This window comes from Scardinius erythrophthalmus, assembly GCF_964197995.2.
Source record: "Scardinius erythrophthalmus genome assembly, chromosome: 16".
In the NCBI taxonomy this organism is placed as follows: Eukaryota; Metazoa; Chordata; class Actinopteri; order Cypriniformes; family Leuciscidae; genus Scardinius; species Scardinius erythrophthalmus.
In genome coordinates this window covers 7,474,232-7,500,227 of record NC_138236.1, presented here as the reverse complement: position 1 = coordinate 7,500,227, position 25,996 = coordinate 7,474,232, and the positions used below count along the sequence as shown (strand labels likewise).

Genomic DNA, 25,996 nt, shown 5'->3' with positions numbered 1-25,996 from the left:
CAACGAGGACGTTCACTTTAAATTCCTCTTTCGTGTTTCACGGAAGTCGTCATACTGGTTTGGAAATTGGAATGTCCTGACGGAGAGTAAATGATGGCTGTTTTTTTTTTTTTTGGGTGAAGTATCGCTTTAAAGTCCTGCAACACGCTGACTTGCAGTGTTAATCGACAGTAAAGGAGAAATGATCAAGCCAACAGTCATTCTACTCCAAGACGGTAAATAAAAGTTTTAGCCGATAAGTTCCCACTTTACAACCCTCAATAATGTACAAGGAAGGTAAACTAGAGCATTCATAAAAAATGCATCTCGTCTGAGGTGAGACATCCACTGATTCTCACTCATACACACACACACACACACACACACACACACACACACACACACACACACACACGCTCCAGCATCACAGATGAAAGACCAGTAACAGCAGCAGAATATCACATCTCACTTTTATACTGTTTACATTTAAAAGCAGCAACACAAACCATGAAGACAGTCCGCGTTAATCAACTCAGCCAGACATTATACGCTAATAATTCAACAGACCACTCACACAATACTCTTCAGTAAACGCATCACACAAAACACTTGTGATTACATACATAAGTGTACTTCGGAGTCAGTGGTTTTCCTTCCATCACCCGCTTAGAGAACACGGTATCACTATCTGTCACATGCAGCCTTCCTTCGGCCGTCGCCGGACGACTTGCCATATTCAGACATAAACACAACGACAAGATATTGACGGACACCTCTGAGAGCCAATGATATCGCACGAAACGGAACAATTCGGACTCTGATTGGCTCTGGTAAAATACGTTCCGCCTCGTTTACGGAAGACTTTAGTGCTTTTAAAGGGACGATCGCACCTCCCTAAACGCGACCTCTAAATTATTATTTTTTTTTCAGTGATGCTTGAGAAGATTAAAATGATTAATGATATAACACGGAGGGATCCAAACTGACACTTTGAAAAACATGCTGTCGACGAGGAGTTAAAAACACACGTTCTGTATCTAGACTAAACATGCCTGTATTTAGTCCCCTTATCGTTAAACCAATAAACTGCTTTTAGAGCTGAATAACTGCAACACTCTGGCCATGTTTCAAATGCCACTTACCATGCATGGACACTAAATAACCTAATGAGTTGCCGCCAACCTAGAAAGCATTTTTTTGAGCATGATGCCCACAATGATGGACTGTTCACTATGTTTTGAGAAACAACAAAGTAGCAAAATTGAGGCAATATAATACAAGATGTCTGATATTGTTTAGTACTCATAGTAAGTACATTTATTTAGTAGGCCTACATGCTTTAACCCAAATCTTAACCGATGAAATTGTAAAATGTAAAAATTATTACTACTTAACATGCACGTGTGCCAACGATTATAATATTTACACTGATAAATATTACATATGACATGAGAAGTCAGAGTATTACAACCGCCCGCAGCAAATTTAACACTTAAAAATGATCCTAATCCACTCGCTGTTTATCAAATAAGAGTGCACCTCAAAGTAATAATATAACTGCTTTCTTGAATACTTTTACCAGCATTACCTTTTATCAGCAAGGGCGCCGTAAAGGGGTGGAAGGTTAGGACGATTCTAAGGGCCCAGGCTGATTTAGGGCCCAGAAGAGCAGACCCCCTTTTTCTTTTCTTATTTCTTTTCTCTTTTTTATACATACATTAAATGTGCTAGGGCCCCTCATGCACTAAATGTGTATTTTGTCCGTTTTGACCATAGATTTAATATTTAAAAAACAAATAATGTATTTACTGTTTCAGTCACACCCCTCCCCCTTACAATGGTTCATTCCACCTGCTCTGTCCGAGCTACGATCGCTAGTGTAACGTCTCTTGCACTTGCTATGATGCAGCGCAGACATTGACACACGCAGGCATGTCACATCAAAAGTTAGGGCATCAAAAAAGGAAAGGAAAGAGAAGACAGAGAACGCCGAAGTCGACAGTATGTCACACAGTTTTTCAAAAAGAAAGGTATCTTGCCCTATTCCTGTATTCCAAAACTTTCAGAGTTACTTATTTTTGTTGCTACATGACCTGCTATTATCTAGCTAGCTTAGTAAAATAATTACTGAATTATGATTTACATCCAACAATAATAACATCTCTGGGTTATCATGTCTCTACACCATAGACTGTAAAAAATAGCTACACAGATTCAGCGGCTGCTGCACACACACACGTCCTCCTTCTCCCCTCGTGCGAAATTCGCGTCCGATATTTTAGCACGTTAAAAAATAAATACAACCTCACGTTAGGTCAATCACACTTGCACACTGCCTCCGAAACTTTCGTCCGTCAAAAAAAACAACTGCGTTTTTCGCATCCGTAACAAGGGTTTGAATGGTATTTTGACATTTTAGAGCCACAGAATGACGGATACGAAAAAACGCATGCGAAAATTTCGGATTCAGTGTGCAAGGACCTTCAGCCGAACAAGGTGAGCCTGAGCGCGAAACTTCACGAAGATTGAAGCCTCTCAACACGTCTTATCTACTGTGTTCGCCACATGATGATAACTTTACAAAACAAAAAGTAATCTATACGCTTCAAAAATCACAAAATCAGTTTGCCGTGTGTGTCGTGTGTTCTGTGAAGTGACAGTGCTGCTGCTACGATCGATTATGTCAAACTTGACGTTCTTAATATGAATAAAATGCCCCAGAAAAAAAATTATATAAAAAAACGAATAAAACATGTGTCTGTTGTAACCATTGGCTATAAGGAGTTTACAAAATAGATATTTTAATATTTTATATTATGAAAACTAAGTAGGCCAATAGAAATAGTATGGTTTTTACGTGTGTGTTTGACTTATAAGTCAAATTTGTATAAATACATTTTTTTTCTTGTTTTTGTAGGCTTTGTACTAATCTTTACACATTTTAACTACGCAATGTGCTAAGTATCTTTTTTAAAGTATACAGGGCATGTTTATTGGGTTAAATTGTATCTGTAAAAAATGTAGGGGGCCCAGAAATTTTGGTTTCCATAGGGCCTAGAATTTCTGGCGGCACCCCTGTTTATCAGCATAACAAACTGAGTGTAAAGCTGGAAAGTATGCCTCTCTTTTTGCTTTAATGACAACAGCACTCGAGCAGACATAGATTCCACAAGTACTAGCAAAACCAGATGATCCATGTTATCTCAGATTGATCTTAGTGCATCCTCTGGAAACAATGTACATTATATGAATGTCCCCAACTTGTTAACGTTTAACTGCTGAACAATGTTTAAATTAACAGACATCACAATTTTAGACTGCAGAGGAAAATACGGGCCAACCAAAATTTCTCACAAAAAACAACTGCACTTAAGTGTCATTACTCTAGGTTGTTAAATGTTACAATTGACCCCTGAGTATCCCGTCACAATATACGGTTGAGTTCATGACTCACGCCACGCCACCCCTGTGGCCATGATTAGAGAAAGTTAATTTTATTTATTCATATCAAAAGATCATGTGGCTTTGCAAAGATCCTCCAGTTCTAGAATAACAAATCAGTCTATTTTGTTCCCTACATCATTAATTTAAAGTCAAATTTAAATGCTGCCATGGTCATAGTATCGGTTTCTCAGTGCCACAGATAAGTTTCAATACGGCAACCGGAACACAATAACATGCAGGGAAATCTCAGGTGGTAATGTTTCCTATTATTCAATCAGTAAAACATCCAAACTGAGCTGGACCACCACACAACGCATAATACATGAGGAAACAACACTTGCACCTGTAGGCATGATTTGCTTGTATCTCATTCTAGTCGGGTTAAACCATGCCTTTTAAACATGACCGAGGGATTCATGCATGCATAAACTGCATACATGTTCCTCTTTCTTAAAAAATAAACAAAACAACAATAATAAAACAATTGCACAATCATGCAAAACACCAGCTGCAAGCTCACAGTGAACAATGCATCTTGGTTTCACAAGAAACTTATCGACCAAATGCAAAACAACCCAGTCTGAGAAACATTAAGCAAGATTGAAAACAGGAGATGTGACAACAAAGTATGACTGGTGCATGAAGGTGTATTAAGTGCGGGGAACACAATAAAGACACTTCCAGACACCTGGAACATAGAAACAAACAATAAAGGCACAAAGACAGGTGCAAATACAATAAAGAGAAAATATCTGAATCAAATATAGTGCATATCAACATAGAGAATACAGACATGGGCATAAATCACATATATAATATCAATCCAAACTTTGTAGCTTGACGGGCCATACCTCCCACTCCTTGGTTGAATTTTCTACAGTTTGCTGCTCCTCGTTTGCCTCTGACTCCTCGATTTTCTTTACCACGATGAAGCCAGGATCACGGCTGATGATTCCTAGCCCATCCCCAAAAACATCAGGGCTCCACTGGATGAAGAAAACGTACAGGTGGTCTGACCTAGAGAAACAACCGCAGACAGACAGAATCTGATGAATTTTTTCTGCCCTGATTTTAGGGTAAAATCTGAGGAATTCTGTGGAATGGATTTAGACGTTGTTAAAAAGGTGCAGTAAGCGATTACTGAGAAACGCTGTTGCTATTTGAAATCGGCTCCCAAAATAACAAAACGCTATGCAACACAGGCAACGACCAAGTATGGATGAATCAGCTGTAGGGCTGTCACTTTACGTTCGAAAATCGATTGCACAATCGATCGGACCAACCAACACAAGTTTCGAAAACGAAAATAGGGAATCGATTTTAACGGTCTTCTCTCGGAGCGCGTCCAGCTCGTCACGATACTCCCGCAGTGAACGTGCGTCACACAGCAACTGCAGGCTCTGACAAACACACATAACAGCAAATTATACTTCTGCATAATGTGTCTCTTTTTACTACAAAAATGTGAATTCTGCCGGTATTCAGACAGTCTCATGCATAAAGATACAGATTCGGGCGACGGCCTACATGGGCGAAATTTGTTTGACATTTCTAATCGTAAACACAGCCATGTTGAAGCCTGCAGTAATGTTTTTCATTGATGTTATGGCAGTCCACTCTGCTTATTGTTTTTCGAGAATGTTGCACTCCTGTATGTCATCGTGCACGAAACTTCATGCCAATAAATCATCAGGTATATTGCTGACTTGTGCGCGTCTCAAGCGCCCTCTTTACGTTCGTCCGAATGCCTGTTAGTTGTCCGTGGATTTGACCATATTTGGCGTTTAAAATGGAAACGTCTTTCCAATCGATTCAAAGAACACTTATGTCTAAAAAATCGAACAGGATTTTTTCAGAAAAGTGACAGCCCTAATCAGCTGTGATTCAACAACATACCTCGCATATCTTGGTTCTCTGAAAAACAGCAGAAACCAACGTTACTCATGTATCGAGCAGAAACAAAGCAACTTCTGTGTCTGTTTTCAGGTCTCTCCAGCACTGGAAAGCTTTTCCTATATTAACAAGGGTCCTATTGCCTGATCGTAACCCTTCCTCCAGTTATATTTCCAATTATAGGCTGGCACACCTGACAACCTGTCGCTGCACAGGCGTTGGAAAACACTGATCTACAAAATATTCACAAAATTAATCGTTTAGGTGCTGATTTACATTTTCAACAGCGGATTTCTCAGAAATCCCTTGGTGCACCTTTAAACTACATTCTTACTGGTAGGATACGGAATAATCCAAATTTTGAAATGTGTTCCACTTTTATTAATTAAAGGGATACCATCACTTTTGAATAGCACTTTTGAGAGTACTTCGACTCGGCGCAGTAAAAAGTCACGCCTGATCCTCTTCCTCTCACTTCTGTCAATAGTGGGAAGAGGATCAGGCGTGACTTTTTACTGTGCCGAGTCGAAGTACTCTCAAAAGTGCTATTCCGCCATACATTATAGTTATCCTTTTTAACCCGCTTAGAAAAGCGCCACGTTTTATTTTGTGTCACCATACTTGGTCATATAACTACTCGTGTAACTGTATTTAAATAGGGAAAACGTGGAGGTGTTTGGTCACTTCTAAATTCATTGCTGTTAGATACCATTGAATATACTGGGCTAAGCTAAGTGCTGTCAAAGTGTCACCGCGCGCCAGAGCGATTGAGTGCACGCACTGAGATGAAAGAGGTATGCATCAACTCGTCTTAGTTAAGGGAATAACATAGTTTAATATGAAAAAACGGTGGAGTATCCCTTTAAGGAGTTTCGGGACAAATATATGTTTTTACAAGATATTCTGTATGAGCAGAAAATAGTGGACATACTGTGAATCTTTATTTCACCTTTTTCCATTTATTGCATTAATACATTTTGCTAAAAAAATCAGGTATCTCTAATATACAATACCATTCAAAAGTTTTTTTTTTAAGTTTCTTATGCTTAACCATTTAACCAAAAATACAGTAAACAGTAACAATGTAAAATATTATTACAATTTAAAATAACTTTTCTACTTGAATATATTATAATAATATATTTTTTGAAAAATGGAATGCATTCCTGTGATGCAAAGCTGAATTTTCAGCATCATTACTCCAGTATTCACTGTCACATGATCCTTCAGAAATCATTTTAATATGATGATTTGCTGCTCAAGGAACATTTCTTATTTCAAGTGTTCTTTTATGAATAGAAAGTCTAAAAGAACAACATTTATTTGAATAAGTAATCTTTTGTAACATATTTACTGGCACTTCTGAACAGTGATTAATATTTTTTATCAGTGCGTCTTTGCTGAATAAAAGTACTGCTTTCTTTTAAGAAAGAAATAAATAATCTTACTGACCCATAAGTTTTGAATGGTAGTGCATGTCTGCTTTTTTTTTTTTTTATAGGCAAAGCCGTGGAAAACTCAGTGTGACTTGCATCAGGATGCGGCAGGCGGCTGACAAGTGGCGTGAGCTTCAAAGCCTCGTCTCTCGGCCCCTGCTCTCACACTATTGTCATGATACTTTACACTGATCATCCGGGTCGCCACCCAACTAGGTCACGTAGCCGAGCCCGACCATGTCTCAGTGATAACAACAGACAGCAGTTTGGCCACAGAGCTTTGCAGTGCTTCAGGAGCACATACTCTGTTCAATACTACACCGCACAACAAGCAGACTGTCAACGCTAATCTATTCTGACTCTCTCATTCTGATTTAGCCCAGAAAGTGTTTCCTAAAAAATATCTGTGACTCATCTCATAAAGTGATAACACAGAATAAGTTCCAGTGGGATGAAGAACACTGAGCGCTTGTGTTGAAATCACAGTGTAGAAGAAATGAGACAAAGACAGTGCTGTTTCAGTACTAGAGAGCTAATCGCATAAAAGACGAGTCAAATTTACATCATTTCTCATTTGAAATAATAATGAATTCTTGCAAAATGACTTCAACTGAACTATGCCGTAATTTCATAGAGAAACATAAATAGGTCACATTTCAACTCATAATAATAATAATAGCAGTAAAAATAATGCTAACACTTTATAATAAGGTTTTGTTTGGTTAGTTAACATGAACTAACAATGAACAACACTTATACAGCATTTATTAATCTTTGATTATGTAATCTTATTTTTATTTGTAAGTATTAGTTCATGCTTTGAGTCCACATGTCCGACTCACCTCTCTTGGGGAACGGCAAACCAGTACTCATGCTTGCGGTCGCGCTGTGCGTACTGCTGCATTGAGGCGCTGGCGTTGGACACAAACGTCTTCTTCATGGCCTTGCCCACTCGCAGACACAGAAACTTGTGAGACTTCGGCCTCTCCTTGGACAACATGGGGCCTGAAACACAGAAACAAAAGCTCATCTTAAAAGCACAGCTAAAACATCTACTATAATATAAAGAAATAACTGCGACTGAGTTGTTGCTTGCAAAAACTACTAATACAAGACTTAGTTTGAATGGAAGTCTATAAAACTCACAGTAATACATCAATCATCAAGGACATGAAGTATTCAATAGTCACTGAAATAAAAACAGTGCCTCAAATGAACTAAACCCTGCCGGGAGATCAGATCCAGTGCTGAATCAAATGCATCTTTTGTTAATAACTGATTAGAAGGTTAACGCAGCGGGAGAGATGCAGAAATAAACACCTTACACCAGTGCTGTAAGAGCCAAAGCCATTTACACAGCCAATGCAACATTAATCTACTTACACTGCAGCACACAGTGGGAGGGCATTCATTTTCAATGGGCTAATTTGGTGTGTAATTCAGATGACTTTTTTAAGTCGGACCTGAGCTGCGGTAACAACCCCTTGTGATTTGTCAGAATGGTTCGATGATTCACAAAGGGACATTCGCTGGGACAGGAGCAAAGTTCAATCCCATGCCATTAGGCTGATTAGTATTGCTGTTGAAAAAGCGAGGGGAAAACGCAATATTGTTTAAAAAGTATATTTTAGTCTTTTTAGTAAGTTTAAGAGGTCATGTCATCTTAAAATATTTATATTTAAAAATATTAAATATATATATATATATATATTTTTTTTTTTTTTTTTTTTTAAAGGATAAACCATGCAGATTTTAATTTTTACAGCCATCTTTTATCATATTTACCAAGGGGGCAAATAATTCTGACCAGCATTGTATATAATTTTTTAAGCTGACATGAGACTGATGAATATGGCTGTGCTTCCATGTTGTGCTGCTGTGAAGCAAAACATAGTGCACAAGTCATATGGACTACTTTTATGATGTTGTTTTATAGCTTGATAATATATAAAACAGGTCAAATTTAAAAAAGTAAAATGTCCAACCTCATTTTCACACATTAATAATATTGCATCTATACTGCTTCATCCGAACTACCTCATTGTGACTGGACTTTCTTAACAACAAATACGCGTTGTTGACATGTAGGTAGTCACATGTCCATCTGATGTCAGTAAGCTGCAGATGTTCAGAAACAAGCCATATGTTTTCAACTTTTTTTATCCCACAAGATCTAGGAAACTGCTTTGATTTCTCATGATATCACACCTTTAACTCACTCTTGAGCTCATTCTAAAAGCCGGATCAGCCGTTAGAGTAGAATAACTATCAGTAGATGAGTCATACGCTGGGATGGAAAGCATCTTGGGGTATACAAAGAGCTTAGCATGTCTAGAGCTGAAAAGCATGGAGGAATAATGATAAAAATATACAAGTGGAAGTCTAAAAATGAACATTTCATTATCTGCTTTCCATTATAAGATTATGGAGCCTAGTGGACATACTGCTCAGCCCTGAATAATAGCGCTCTGGCATCTCATGTGTATATCATACCATTGTATTATTTGCACCTGTACCACTCTACCCTCTAAATACCACTGAATATGAATATGATAACCATTCAGAACCTTGGTATAGGGTTATAATAAGTTCAGTACAACACAATGCAAATTTTTATTAAAAACAAACATCTAAACCTCTTAAAACAAGATATAGTTTGCATTAAACAAAATTTCTTGTATATTTAGTTTAGAGGGAAAAGTTTTCCCTCATTTTCCCTTTGAATTAAATTTATTTTTCTTACTGCATTGTTGATTTATTATTATTTTAATTTTAAGCATAACACTTTAAATTATTTCGAAAAAAAAATATTTTAAATTAAAATTACACAGCTTTTGCTGTGAATGCATCTTGTTTTAAGCTTTCATTTATAATTTATTGTACACTACCTTTCAAAAGTCAGTACGATTTTTTGAAAGAAATTAATTTAAAAAATGCGGTACTTTTGAACTTTCTATTAATTAAAGAAAAGTGAAAAAAGTATCTCAGTTTCCACAAAAATATTAGGCAGCACAACTGTTTTCATAATAAAATGATTTCTGAAGGATCATGTGACACTGAAGACTGGAGAAAATTCAGCTTTGCATTACAGGAATAAATTACATTTCAAAATATATTCAAAAGAAAACGATTATTTTAAATTGTAATAATATTTCAAAATATTACAGATTTTCTGTATTTTTGATCAAATAAATGCAGCTTTGGTGAGCCTAAGAGACTAATGCATTAAAAAAAATCATACCGACCCCAAACTTTTGAATGGTAGTGTATTTTGTTTAGATATATTTACTGAAAAGCAAGACAAGACATGCTTTTTGCTAGCCTGGGAAAACCCAGACAACTTCCGGCAAATTTAGATTTGCTCTGCAAGTAGTCTGGCAAAGAGCTCATTCAAGCCCATTTCTAATCCGTCGAAATCGAGGCACCAATCAGAAACGTTTGGGCGGGCTTTACACAAAGACGATCGCTCTGATTGGTTTTAGGTCTATCCAATTGCGCCCAGAGGCATTTGAGCGACGTCCGTTGGTGAAGCCAGAGAATGTCTAATAAGGCGAGAAGTTTCACTCTCAGTACACTTCCGGCTTCTGAACTGGTTGCAGTTCCACTCTGGTTCCATATGAGGGCGCTCACAGGACGAGTGCAGAATGAATGGAGGTCTATGGCGCTATATCCATCAAAATCCACTTTTCTCAGGATATAATTTTTTGTCTAGTAATTTGAATGTTGTATTCGAAAGGAGATGCAAAGAAATTACACATTGCTGGGTGTTAGATTTTTTAAAGTCACTTATTTGCTTTAAAAAGTCTTTTAAAGTGTCAATGACGTCATACACATCGTACGACCAGAGATACTGCTTTACGGCAATCCTTCAGTCACTTTGGTGCTTTCGCGCTCTGCACTTTCTTTTCACTCGAGGCATCAACAACACAGCTGACACAGGTAAACACACGTGCTAGACGAGTTTTTGGTTTGTTTTTTTCTGGTCCTGCTTCGAATGCCATGATGCCATCAAGTGGTATCTCTGGTCGTAATCAGTCCTTCACTGACCAATCAGCGTTCATTAGCAGAATGCTAGCGTGTTATGGGCAACAACAACTCAACTTGTAAGAAATAGAAAGGACATAAGTACTCGTTCATTCAACTTTCGACCTATAACCCATGTTGAACTTGCAAAACCTACAATCAAATCTGAGATTTCTCAACGGCAGTCGGGTGAAAGAGACAAATTTAGCCGTCTAGCCCCATAGACTCCCATTCATTTTGCACACATGGGCGATCGCCCCCAGTGGAACTCTGGTGGAACTACAACCAAAATTCGGTACAATAGGACTTAAAGGAGAACTCCGGGCAATTTTTAAGTTAATCTTGATCGTTAGACCTTTGTGAGTATTGTCTATAGAAAAAAAAACGAACCCGACCAGATCGACGCTCCTCCCACCTGCACTCTGTTGTTTACCTTTTTCCGGCTACAACTGAGTTCCCACGGGACTTCAGCGCGAGACTACAGCTAGCCGTCTAAAACACTATTTTACGTGAATTTAAACAATGGCTAAGTTGCTAAACGCATCTTGTTGTCATGTAAGGGCCCTGTTCATGTTGGACAGACATTTTAATTGCATTTTGTGTCTGTTAACAGGCACAAAGACACCCTTTATGTATATGCCCCCATAACTGCCGTTATAGCTGAGTGGGAGCTCTGGACATTAGCTGTAGTATCTCCGTGTTGCAAGCACCGATCCGGTTCGTTTTTTTTTTCTATAGACAGTACTCACAAAGGTCTAACGATCAAAATTAACTTAAAAATTGCCCGGAGTTCTCCTTTAATAGGGAGTGGGCAGGCTCTCCGTAGACGGGCTCTGGTGAAGCGCACCAACTTTTAAATGCATTATTATATTCAAATTGCAAACACATGAGGATAGTCTCCATGAAAGACCCACTGGCAGATGAACGTGCTACTACATTTCTCTCCGAAACGGTAGGAAATTTAATTAGATTTAATAGAGGATTTTAACTATGACAAGATGATTGACAGGGCAGTTTACGTGGGATGCACGCGACAGATCCGTCCGATAAAGATGACGAAGTAGTATGTCCCAAAGCCTGCCTACTTTTTAGCTACACATTCAAAAGTAAATACCTTTTCTTCACAAAAAGACTACATTCTTTTATGGCGTAGTGTAACTTAGGCGAATTGGGACGCAGCATATGGCTTAACACGATGACGATCGCTCTGATTGGTTTTAGGTCTATCCAATTGCACCCAGAGGCATTTGAGCGATGTCCATTGGTTACTACTGAGAATGGTCTGGTTTTAACCAGGCTAGCTTTTTGCAGAGTATTAATGCAAAATCAACATAAAATAAACAAAAAAAATTGTTCTGCCAACACATTCAACAAATTGTGATTAAACACATTATTTGTAGATAATACATTAAAATTTTCAGCTATCTTTTTTTAAGGAAAGAACTGCCTGTTGTTTCTGATGCATGGTGGATTGAGGAGAGATCCCCTGACATAATTGTAAAGCAAAGCGCTGGGTGTACAGTAGTACATATGAAAGCGCTATGTAAAAGCCTCATTCATTCATTCATTCATGTAATGTTAGTGTGCTTGTGCAGTTGTCAGTTTTGATGGGCTTTAGCTTATCTCGCCGTCAGACAGAGGGCTGCTGGCTCAGTCGTGTCAAGAGATCAAAGCAGCGTGTAAAAGCTGCGGTAAATTGTCCCTGCGCTCCCTCAGGTGATAACAGGTGAGCCACTTTTCATTTCCCAGCACTCTCTCGTCTTGCCATCAACAAAGCCACACAACACAAGGTTATCAGCACTTTCCAGTATGTCCCATCCCAGACACCAAGACAGAAGCTGACTTTGATAGTAAAATGTAAGAACGCTGTACTATAATGTCAATGCAGTTTACAATGACACTAAATGTGCACAAGAGAAAGAACTTTATATTGTTTAGAAAATTTTAGGCAATTATATATATATAAAATATATTAAAATTGTATATGTATAATTGTACTAAAATAAAGAAAATGCCAAGATACCTTAAATAACATATATAAAATATTTAACAAATATATAATTAAAATATATTATATGTTTTAATTAATTTAATTTATGTAAAAAACAACAACTAAAAATGCATTAAACAAAATTGATATATTTAAGATATTCTATATAAAATTACTTATATATATATATATATATATATATATAATTTTTTTTAATTAATATATATTTTTTATATCATATTATTGAATTAATGATTAATTAATTAAGTACAAAAAAACAACAACATAAAAACAAATTCTATCACAGATTGTTCAGAATCACAAATGGCAGTAAGACAGAGATTGGAGGACATGTTCTCGTACCCTCAGCAGAGCTCAGTGTCTGGCTGCCCATAGGTTGCTGCACATTCTCTTTCTGGGCCTGCTGGACGTTCTCTCGCTGTTCCTTGGCTTGTTGCATAGTGTGACTCTTCCACATCTTCCTCAGCTCCTCCACGTCCGTCTCTGAATCTCGAGTACCATCTCTGGTCAGTTTAGCCCCATCGGGGCTTCTTTCCTGTCCCGTGGCCTCGTCTGCTCCAGGGGCCGCGCTCTGAGAACCTGAGGAGGTCTGGCAGTGGGGTGGTTGCTGGTGGTCCTTGCTGGTGGGTGTGCTCATTGAGGTGTTGGGCTGGGCAGTGTCGCTGGCTGGTTCTCCCTCCTCTGTATGACTGCCGTCAGCTGTTGAAGGTTCCCGGAGGAGGGTCTGCACGGATTGAGACGAGGCTCCCGATGACTTGTCCTCCTGCTGGAGCTCCTCTGTGGACTGCCGCTCCTCTCGGATGGGTGAGAGCTCTGACTCGGTGAAGACGTCCTCTGAGAAGGAGCCCTCGGTGCTGCGGGGGGCAGTGCTGGCGCTGTCGTAACCCTCCCGCAGACGCTGATCCGTTTGATGACAGCTTCCAGAGAACATGGCTTCAAGATCCCTGTGGTACAAACAGAAACAATGAGATGCACCTACTAAAACTAGTATTCTAATAAAACAGTAGTAGTAGGAATTAATGTTTTTCTTAATTTTCAAGAATTTTAATTAAAAACATTATACTATAAAAACTATAAACTGTGAAAAACTTGATAACAAAACTCTACTGCTGGACAACACGAGTGGAATTATGATCTTCAGTTGGTTTTGTACTACAGTATAATATGTGACTAAGGCAACCGTTAGCGGGCTGTGCATGAGAAACTTTTGATTCTCTTATTCACTGTTTCCTACCACTCTGACGCTTCTTATCTTAAGTCTAAAATGCACAGACGTCTTATCGTGATATGTCATTTTAGATGCGGCTTCTGTACTGCAGTAAAGCAACAGCCTGAAACATCTGAAAGACAAGTGCACAATAACGTGTGTCTGTCTGGATGGTGCTTTAGTAAAAAGTACATGGGAGGTGGATGGTACTACATAATCAAAACCATTTGGAGCAATTAATACACGTGCAAGCCAGCATAAAAGTGCGCAAATGAAAAGTAGGTCTCTCTGTCTGTACATCTGCACGATCAAAGGCGCCTGGGCTTCAGATCCACTACTGAAACCCTGCAGTGAACCTCGTCTGACTGATGAACCAACGAACACAGCTCTGAGCTGAATAAAACACATCATCATTCATAAACCAACAGAGGATATAAATATCTGGGGGTGGAAACGCTGCTAAAATCATTAACTTCTTATTACAAATCAAAATGGGTGAATAATTCAGATGTAGGCGGCTGAATTCACGCTTCATTAACCTTAGAGTAAAAATCCATTTCCTGTATAATAAAGCTGAACGCTGGATATCTAAAATAATCGTACAGCAGCGTGGTTCCTCGTGCTCACTGCAGACAAAATACTGATTTGTCACATGAGAGATCTTTAATCTAGATAAGACATCTGAAGATGAATCCAATTAATAACGAGTAATGCCGCTGCAATTTTTTCTTTTCATAATCTTTCTTCATCAAAACCATTAGTCTGGTGGCTCAAGTCATTATTATAATGTTATTTTTTGGCCTTTGTGCTACTTATAGAAGAGCAAGGACAAGAACTTAGTTTGCGTTCATAAAAGTCACAATAAGCTTGTGGAGCGACCCTGTTTATCATCTTGATTGATGATGCAGAGGAAACTCTGACCAATAAGAGGACAGTTATACTCGCATGTGACTTAAATAAACACAATTTGGTACGCTTTGAAATGTTACCTTGCGAATGCAAACTGAACCAAGAAGAAAATGCAACATTGTAACAAAGTAAGTCCCTGTTTCGAAACAAAACAAACAATCTACAGGTCTGAAAACGACCGTAGGCAAGTAATAGACCTTATTCAGAGCAGCGCCATGACAGATATGAAAGCGAGGCTTTGAGGGATAGACTTACCATGTTTTTAATGGCATCCGCTATAAAAAGCTGCATAAAGCTCCTAGATCACTAATTTTCCACAACTCATGTTCTCTGGAGTTCTTTGTCTACCGACATTTCTTGAAAAAGCTATTTTTGCAATGCAATCCAAAAACACATTAAATAACAGTACAACCCACTGAAGAGATGCATGTCTTTCCCTCACAGCCTCGCTTTCATTCCCGCTAAAAATCAAAGATGGCAATGATGTGAATAAGGTCTATTGACAAACAAATAACTGGTTTAAAGGGGTCATGAACTGAGAATTCAAATTTTTCTTAATCTTTTGATAGTTGAGAGTTCGTTAACCTATAAAAATACCCTGTAAGTTTCAAAACTCAAAACTTCCTTGTTATTCCAAAAACTGCCTTTATTGAAACCAAGGCCAGAAAACTACAGGATCTCAAAAGTGGAGACTTGTGTGACGTCACAGGGCAGCGAAATACCGCCTTTGCAGAAGAATATCAATGCCTACGTCAACGCGTCTTAAGCGCCGCCCACTGGCGCGTTAGTGAATAGTTACATGAGAACGAGAAAAGATCGACACAGGATTAATACCATTACCTTCCAAAGGATCCTAAAGCTAGGAAAGTTTTTTTTTTTTTTTTCAACAATGTGAATGTCCTATAACTGTGGATTATTTGGTAATTCAGTCGTAGTTTCGGAGAAGGCTTTGCAAACAGACTTTTACGATATGGATCTGCCAGCAACCTTACAAACATGTAAGTAACCATGTTTATTCCAATGCCTGATCTGTAATCAGTGATTTCTGATGTGTAATCAAATTCAGAACTTAAAAATAAAAATAATCTTATTTAAACTATAAATAAAATATATACAGAAAGCGATCAAAGAACAATCGCTCAAGCTGTCAATCACACAGTGCAAGTTTATCTGGGCACTTGCCAAAACTCGTTATGAAATCAATGACGCTGTTACACTGCACAACGAAGCTCTTACTGTATTTACATCGTGTTTGCATTGTTATTTGGTGAAAGCATTCGTGAGAGTGCAGAAATTGCATTGAAATGATAAGATCTCTTCATTCACGCGATCAACAGGCTGTCATCTGCTCAATGTTCATCACTGCAAACTTTCATGTGATGGAATAGATCTAAATACTTAAAAAACTTCTTACGATTCATTAATCTCGATAGCTGTAACAGCAAAAAAGTAGTAAAAGTATTTGAGAGATTTCCACATGTAATGCTAGCTATTTCATATGCAAACATGTCAGCCAATCACAGCAGTGGGCGTTTACACCGAAGTCTCACAGCAGACACGCCTCTTCAAACAGAGTGTTCAAATCAGAGGCTAAAATCAGGGTAGGAAAAATGCCTTTTATTTCTAAATTATGACAATTTTTGATGTAAAAATCATACTAACATTATAAGGGCACCCCGGGAAACATTGTAAATGACCCCTTTAATCTGTTGAGGTGTGTGCAGTGCTGTGACGGTATGAAGTGAGAGGTCTTACGGGGGTACGGAGTCACGGATCTTGCTGTCGGTGATCTCTCTGTAGACGGCTGCAGACTGAACCTCGTCAAGTGGACACATGATCCCGTACTCCTCACAGCCTCTCTCCAGAACCAGAGGGTCCATCCGGTGAGGGTCAAACATGATGTTGTTGGGCGTCACCAGCAACACCCCACTAACAGCTCCCTGTGACAGAGGCAGTTACACATCAACACACATTATATACATATATATCCCAAAAAACATTTACATTTTATTATTTATAATTATACATTTTTTTTATATAATTATAAATAATAAAATATTAATATATTTTCTAAAAAAAATTATATATATATTTGGTTTTTGTTAAACAAAAAATAGACACACAAATGTTTTTGAAAGAGGTCTCTTATGCTCACCAAGGCTGCATTTATCTGAGCAAAAATACAGTAAAAACAGCAATATTTTGAAATATTATGATTTCAAATCATATTTTTATTTTAATATATTTGAAAATGTAATTTATTGTCAAATGATCCTTCAGAAATCATTCTAATATGCTGATTTGTTGCTAAAGAAATATTTCTTATTATCAATGTTGGAAACAGTTGTGGTGCATAATACATTTATGGAAAGTTCAAATGAATTTATTTGAAATAAAAATCTCTTGTAACATTATAAATGTTGTTATGGTGTCACACACACACACACACACACACACACACACACACACACACACACACAAATTTTATTAAATACAAAATATAATTATATAAATTATTATATAACAATTAAAAATATCTTCATCACTAACGGTTTTGATAAGTCAGAGTGAGTTCATTCAGTAACGGATCCATCAAACAGATCTGGGCTGTGTTTGCCAAATGCATTGTAAGCCTGAGTAGATCATAGAGTCCTTTGGTGCAGCTGGTTTACGATCAATTTAGGCTTACGATGCTTTTGGGAAATGCGGGCCTGAATTGCTCTTTTTGAATGATTCATTAAAAGAATTGGATCATAAGAGTCGCTTGTTTGTGAACCAGACCACACTGACCACACTGCAGCACAACTGTTCAGTGAATTCTGTCTATAAGTGCTGGGGTGAATGTGAGGGTAGGACATTTTTGACAGTGTGAGAGAAAATCATCTCGGCACTAACATCATTACACTCGTCAGGGATAGAGATTCGCTAAGGAGAACAGATAAGTGCTGGAGACAGCAGCTCAACTCCTACTCTATAAGCAAAACTTGGAGCTCCTTGCAGTTTTGCAGTCTTTTGTTTCCCAGAGGACAGAAGAAAAGCAGCGGTCTTATTAATGAATAACCTGAGGACTCCTCCATAAGTTAACTTTGTGCAACTTTGGAAACGTTGCCAATTAGAAAAGTCGAACGCTGACTTACCTTGCCATCCGTGATGTACTTGCAGTTGATTTTGAGGAACTTCTCTGTCAGCGCCTCTTCTTCCTCCGAGGTGGAGGAAACCACACGGGAGGACCGCAGTGCAGAGAAGGCTGGAGGGGCAGGAGCATCGGAGCGAGGTGGACAACTGGAGTCCTGGGAGACAGAGACGAGACAGATTAGGCTACAGCGAGAAATAAAAAACAGCAGTCACTCACTCACATAACAAAAAATGACTGGAAATAGTTACAAATGTCTGTCATGACTCATGAAACTCTAGATGGCACAGGCTGATAGGTCCTTAACTCAATCTGCTTGCAATCACATCATGCTCTATAGGGCACAGCTGATTGGTTCCTGCTGTATCAGTAGCCAATGAGCTCGCTGCTAAACCTTCAAATACTGGTCAGCATTTTCTGTAACAGTTGCAGCGTGCTTTCAGAAACCCTCCCTCTTCCCCAGCTCCACCTGTATAGATCTGCTATGGGTAAATTCATGTATGCTATATTGTACAGCAGCAGCATGTCTTATTTGCTCACAGCAGCGTGTCGTGTATAGGGCTGTCACTTTACGTTCGAAAATCGATTGCACAATCGATTGGACCAACCAACGCAAGTTTCGAAAACGAAAATAGGGAATCGATTTTAACGGTCTTTTCTCGGAGCGCGTCCAGCTCGTCACGATACGCCCGCAGCATAACAGCAAATTATCCTTCTGCATTCTCTTTTTACTACAAAACTGTGAATTCTGCCGGTATGCAGACAGTCTCATGCATTCAGATACAAATTCGGGCTACGCGTCTACAATCGCCTACGTACCAGGCGAAATTTGTTTGACATTTCTAATCGTAAACACAGCCATGTTGAAGACTGAGGTAATGTTTTTCATTGATGTTATGGCAGTCCACTCTGCTTATTGTTTTTCGAGAATGTTGCACTCCTGTTTGTCATTGTGCACGAAACTTCACGCCAATAAATCATCAGAAATATTGCAGACTTGTGCGCGTCTCAAGCGCCCTCTTTACGTTCGTCCTAATGCCTGTTCGTTGTCCGTGGATTTGCCCATAGGCTATTTTGCGTTTAAAATGGAAACGTCTTTAGACATGGAAAATCGATTTTACAATCGATTCAATGAACACTTACGTCTCAAAAATCGAACAGGATTTTTTCACAAAAGTGACAGCCCTAGTCGTGTATGTATTGGCAATAGCAAGTCCCGTACTTGCTCTGCAGCAGCAGCATCTATCCCGCGAAGACCAAACATATCAACATTGTCATATCCATTACCATGCCAAACACTCCGAGAGATGTATATATACTAAAATATCATCAATCACAACAGCTATTGTTACTGCAGTAAAATCAAAATAACTTTATATAATTTTTTTTTTTTTGGACAATAGTGTTGGTTATCGCAAAATATGCAGATATTTGCAGATCTTCAACCTAAAGTCAGAGATCTCAATTTGAACTTGTATATTTCTCATTAAATTCTTCTTAGACCAAATGATCTGAGCCACAGTTTATGGCTCTATTTAACCCTATGTCTGTACTCTTACTTTGTCAACAACCTTTTTTATATTTTTTATTCATCAAAGAATCATGAAAAAAAGTATCACTGTTTCCACAAAAATATTAAGCAGCACAACTATTTTCAATATTGATAATAATAATAATAATAATAATTGTTTCTTGAGCATCAAATCAGCATATTAGAATGATTTCTGAAGGATCATGTGACACTGAAGACTGGAGTAATGATGCTGAAAAATCATCTTTGCATCACAGGAATACATTACAATATAGTCAAAGAGAAAATGGTTGTTTTAAATTGTAATAATATTTTACAATCAAACTGTTACTTCTATATTTTTTATCAAATGCAGTCTGGGTGAGCGTTTAAGAGACTTAAAAAACATCTTACCAAGACCAAACTTTTGAATGCTAGTGTATGGTACTGTAAGAGAGAATGAATTAAGAACTGCATTAAATCATACTGATCTCAAACTGGTCTCATTCTGGGCTCTTATTGGTCTCATCCTGGACTCAACCTAAAACAGGAAGCAGCACAGGACTCTGGGTAGTGGTGTGACTGTGTGTGTGTGTGTGCGTGTGAATAGTCAGAGCCGACAGCGGGAGCAGAGAGTGGGCGCTGGGTCTCCTGCAAACACAACCTTCTGCCCACAGCTGTCTGCTTTCCTCCGACACACACTTCCACTCTCACCTCTACACACACCCGCACACACACACACCCGCACACACACACACACACACACACACACACACACACACACACACACACACACACACACACACACACACACACACACACACACACACAACTCTGAGCCGACTGGAGCAATGTTGGGCTAGTGACTACAGCAGAGACCACACTGACTCTTCATCTCTCTTGCTCTCACTCTCTATAAGGCAGTGAATGTGTTTACAATAGAGATTCTGTCACAGCACATTATAAATCTTCTGTGAAAATCTCACTACTAAAATTACAGACACAATTAGACGCTCACCATTGATGTGCATCTCAATTATAGTAATTACAGATACACGATCAGGATACTTGAGTAGAATACCGATATTTTAACACTATAATTAGCAACATTTTTCAAAGACATCCTTTATCCATGCTTCAACAAGTATTAAAGGGGTAGTTCACCCAAAAAATCTACTCAGTCCTAAAAACAGTTTTTTTGCATAGAATTTTTTTACTTTTATTTGTAAGATTTATTTTTCAGGTTTTTTTTGCCTTTATTATGAGAGGACAGTTACTTGACAGGAAGCAAAGTTGGAGAGAGAGAGAGGGGGATGGGATCAGGAAAGGTCCACGAGCCGGGATTCGAACTCGTGACGCCCGAAGCGCAACTGCGCTATATGTCGGCATGCTGCCCACAAGGCTAATGGCACCTTAGCACCTTTATTACATTGATAATAATACAAAATGTTTCTTGAGCACCAACTCAGCATATTAGAATGATTTCTGAAGGCTCATGTGATTGAAGAAGACTGGAGTAATGATGCTGAAAATTAATTTTAAATTGTAATATTTCACAATACTGCTGTTTTATTGTACCGACCCCAAACTTTTGAATGGAAATGGGCTTAAATTCATCCCTGTCTGCTGCCGTCACTGCTTATAATCAAGCACAATGTCTGCGTCAGAACGCTATGAATAATCAAGACAACATTTTATTCACACATTCAACACATTTGCAATTAATATTTATAATCCAAACCTCTCGTCTCACAAAATGTTCCCTGACAAGCACAGTGGCCGCTGTTCCCGCCCTCTGGCCTCAACATCGCACATCCCGCATGCCGTGACAGACCGGCCCACCCATCAGATCCCACAATAAGCAACCAGAGAGTCAAAACATGTCTTCATGAAACCCTGTTCACAGTTAACACTCTCCGCCTTTTCCAAACACAGTCTCTCCTCCTCTGGCAGCCCAGGAACAAGGCGTTTGTCTCGATTAGCGCCGGAAGGAAGGATCCACCAGTGTAACGTGCACCGAAACACAAATAGCTTTGTGTATTTCCAGAGCTCTGACGCCGGCTTGCTGTTTATAGATAGGTTCATTATCAAAGCCGTTATTAACCACCGGAATACAAAAGAACATCTAGTGTTCCCGGGAAGATGTTGATTAGGAACTTAGTAAAAGTTTAAAAGAACAAACAACGCTTTCCTGCATGCTGTAGAGCTTTACTCAGGATTTAGGGATGGATAAAGAGATCACTGTATCTGTGCAAGGGATCTGCAAATCGGTCGGTTATCTGAACAGCTAATAGCCCACGTGTTTTAGCGATGAGATTATGTATATTCTAGTGTACTCCTAAAAGTTGACGAAATTCACTTTTAGCAAAACGTTCTGTCAAGTTGCTTTGGAAGAATATGTATAGTGCAACGTAATTTTCACGTAAAAAACAAAACAAAAGCAAAAAGTATGCCCCCCCCCCCCAAAAAAAAAATTACAAGTCCTGTTTACAAATCAAAATGTTATATAAATAAAAAAAAGACATTTTTTTTTTACAAAAAGATACACACATTTATTTTTATTTTTATACTATACAAACAAAAATGTTTATATTAAAATAAAATAAAAAACTCATAAAAAAAATACTAGACTCTTTTACAAAAACATTATTTACAAAAAAAAAAAATTGGAGTGGAGAAAGAGGCTCACAGAATTCAGTGTGAAATCAGATTAAAGCAAACTGACTTTAAAATTATTCGGAGATCGAAATCAATTGCAGGCCAACCAAAACCGTTTCTCACTTTTTCCCTTATTAAAATGGAAGACATTTATTGCACTTATTTGTACCAGTACCGGCCAATAATGTCATTCAGTCCTAACCGATTGGTCAATTCATAAACAACATTACTGCACCAGATCACAGCAAACAATGCAACTCAATTACTCTGGCACAAGGACTGAAGGCATACAGGCCAACACAGACGGGTTCACACACACAATGACTTTCTGCAAAGATAAAATCTAGTCTATGGGTTGAGGAACATGCATTCAGTGCTTCCTAAAGAACATCTCATGACTATTACCAAAGCACATCAAAGACACCGTGGGAGAGAGACCAACAGTGTCCTCTGGCTGGGCGACGGTACTATCCGACATGGAGGAGGAAAAAAGTCTATGTCTTCATGTCCTCTAGGCCATCTGGAGCTTACCTACGCTGGGCTGGTTTCACACGGCCTCAGTGAATCCAGCCTGAGGGAGACCAGTGGCTTAATTTAGAACCTAAGCCTGGAAAAAGGGCACTAACCCTGTTTGCAGGGCTCTGCATGTGGGTGGTTGACATCCATGTGATCATTAGATCACCGGACTGATCTCAACTTCACACACACACTTTGAGTAATGTTAATCTTAACACGCAACATTTCACCAGCTCATGTTAATGACTCAAGCGCTATTAGTCTGAAGCAGTAGATGAACACTCAAAATCTCCACAGCTCTGCTGTCATTATATTAAGGCGAATACTGAGATTGCATAAAACCACAGAAGGATGCTGTCAAGCTGACTCTAATATTAACTGAGATCAACAACAGCACTTTGAATTAATTGTCATCTGTGGATTTGTTCATATGCAGATGTTTGACATGAAATATAAGGACAACAACCTGCAGCTCCATCTGGTGACCAGAAACATGTTCTGCAGGGTAAAAGTCAAAAGCACCTGACAGATATCACTGAAATAGGTATCTCCATTCTACTTGGAGCCATTCACATCCTTAGATTCAGAAACTATTAGTTTCTATGGCAACGCTCAAGATCCCAAAATGGATCCATATGTGGCTTTGTTGTTATTGAAAGCCAAATTCTTCATCACTACCTTAATTTTATCTGAACAAAGAAAGTGCAAGTAACACTGGATATAGTGAAAAGGCATACAATAAAATGTAGAGGTACACTACCATTCAAAAGTTTGGGGTCTCATTTACAATGAGCTTCCTCACAGGTTAGTGACATCACAAACCCTAAAAATGTACATAAGCGGCTTAAGCCCCACCCCGGAAAAAGCAAGCAGTGTTGAGTAGAGGAAGATTTGTTGTAGTAGAGCACATCCGTCTTTTCACATTTATTGCAATACAGTACATAACACCAATGCAAAAGCATGTCACTCTGTAGGCATCTTACAACAGTTCAATTCCCACACTAGCGATTTGTAGATGATCATGAAAGAATAGGCTTATCAATGACTTAAAGACAGTTAACTCCACATCAGCAACATAAATTCATCAACTAACCATTCACAAACGTCCTGATGCATTCTACATCGAGTCACTTCTTCTTGAGTCTCTCCATCATTGTCCGACTCCAGTTTAAATATCAAAGGCAGAACAGTTTCTGACATTTTAGTGTGTGTCTGCGTGAGGTAATCGGAGCTGCTAACACACACACACACGCACACACGCGCGTGCGCGCGCACACACACACACACACACACACACACACACACACACACACACACACACACTGTGCCGGGAGCAGCAGCTCATTATCATTTAAAGGGACACACACAAAACAACGCGTTTTTGCTCACCCTCAAAAAGGGACAATTTTAACATGCTATAAAAAATGATCTGTGGGTTATTTTGAGCTAAAACTTCACATACACACTCTGGGGACATCAGAGACTTATTTTACATCTTGTAAAAATGGGCATTATACCACCCCTTTATGTTTTTGTGGAATGTAATGAGTCTCATTGAATACAAATATTAATCAAAGGTCCCATTGCATGAAAATTTCACTTTATGAGGTTTTTTAACCTTAATATGAGTTTCCCTAGCCTGCCTATGGTCCCCCAGTGGCAAGATGTTTTGAGGGGGGTAAACCAAAATAAAAGCTCAGACGGGTGAATCTAGATATCTTCCCCTTATGTCGTCATAAGGGGAAAGGTTTCCTCCCCTTTCTCTTCTTTGCCCGCAAAGAGAATTTGGCCCGCCCATGAGAAAATAAGCTGCGCGAGCGCGATATTGGTTTTTCCTCGTGAGGCATCATGGCTTGCAAACGAGCGAAGCATGGCAGTTGCTCAGTGTTTGGATGTACAAATGAACACAAAAGTATTTTTTTAGTTCCTTCATCCGAGCCTCTGAAGAACCAGTGGGTTATGGGAATTTCTGATGTGTAATTGTTCAAGTTCAGACAGATAATCTTTCTCTCAAAGTTGTTCAATACTGTTTATGCATCAGTAAATCAAGCCAGTGACTAAACGATCAACTTCATGTCAATTCTCTTAATAGGATGAAAATAATCTTACTTAAACTGTAATTAATATATATACAGAAAGCGATCAAAGAACACTCCCTTTCCAATCGCCCAAACTGTCAATCACACAGTGCAAGTTTATCTGGACACTTGCCAAAACTCGTTATGAAATCAATGACGCTGTTATGCTGCACCACAAAGCTCTTACTGTACTTACTTCATGTTTGCATTGGTGAAAGCATTAATGAGAGTACAGAAACTGCGTTGCAATGATACGATCTTCATTCACGTGATCAACAGGCTGTCATCTGCTCAATGCTCATCACTGCAACCTTTTATGTGATGGGAATAGATCTAAATACTTAAAAAAACTTCTCACGATTCGTTAATCCCGATAGCTGTAATAGTAAAAACATATAATAGTTGTAATAGTAAAAGTTTTCACAGGAGTTCCACATGTAATGCGAGATATTTCATATGCAAGCATGTCAGCCAATCACTGAAGTCTCACAGCAGACACGCCCCTTCAAACAGAGTGTTCAAATCAGAGGCTAAAATCAGGGTAGGAAATATGCCTTTTATTTCTAAATCATAACTTTTGATCTAAAAAACATACTAAAATTATAAGGGCAGTTAGGGCACCCCAGGAAACATTCTAAAATAATCCATGTGGATTAAAACTATATATATATATATATATATATATATATATATATATATATATATATATATATATATATATATATATATATATATATATACACACACAGTGGGGAGAACAAGTTTTTGATACACTGCCGATTTTGCAGGTTTTCCTACTTACAAAGCATGTAGAGGTCTGTAATTTTTATCATAGGTACACTTCAACTGTGAGAGACGGAATCTAAAACAAAAATCCAGAAATTAAATAATTAATTTGCATTTTATTGCGTGACATAAGTTTTTGATCACCTACCAACCAGTAAGAATTCCGTCTCTCAGAGACCTGTTAGTTTTTCTTTCCCTCCTGTTCTCCACTCATTACCTGTATTAACTGCACCTGTTTGAACTCGTTACCTGTATAAAAGACCTGTCCACACACTCAATCAAACAGACTCCACACCAACCTCTCCACAATGGCCAAGACCAGAGAGCTGTGTAAGGACATCAGGGATAAAATTGTAGACCTGCACAAGGCTGGGATGGGCTACAGGACAATAGGCAAGCAGCTTGGTGAGAAG

General features: G+C 38.5%; 1 protein-coding gene across 3 annotated transcripts in view; it reads right to left on the bottom strand.

Annotated features, from left to right (window-relative positions):
• Positions 1 to 25,996, bottom strand: part of LOC308704542 (oxidation resistance protein 1-like) — a 73,788-nt gene that overhangs the window by 12,005 nt on the left and 35,787 nt on the right. For all 3 annotated transcript variants that reach the window (XM_081388930.1, XM_081388929.1, XM_081388931.1), the window contains exons 5-9: positions 18,040 to 18,192; positions 16,658 to 16,842; positions 13,129 to 13,730; positions 7,595 to 7,757; positions 4,275 to 4,440 (exon numbers count right to left, since the gene is read on the bottom strand). In XM_081388930.1, coding sequence (XP_081245056.1) covers positions 4,275 to 4,440; positions 7,595 to 7,757; positions 13,129 to 13,730; positions 16,658 to 16,842; positions 18,040 to 18,192 — 1,269 coding nt within the window. The remainder of the gene's footprint in view (positions 1 to 4,274; positions 4,441 to 7,594; positions 7,758 to 13,128; positions 13,731 to 16,657; positions 16,843 to 18,039; positions 18,193 to 25,996) is intronic.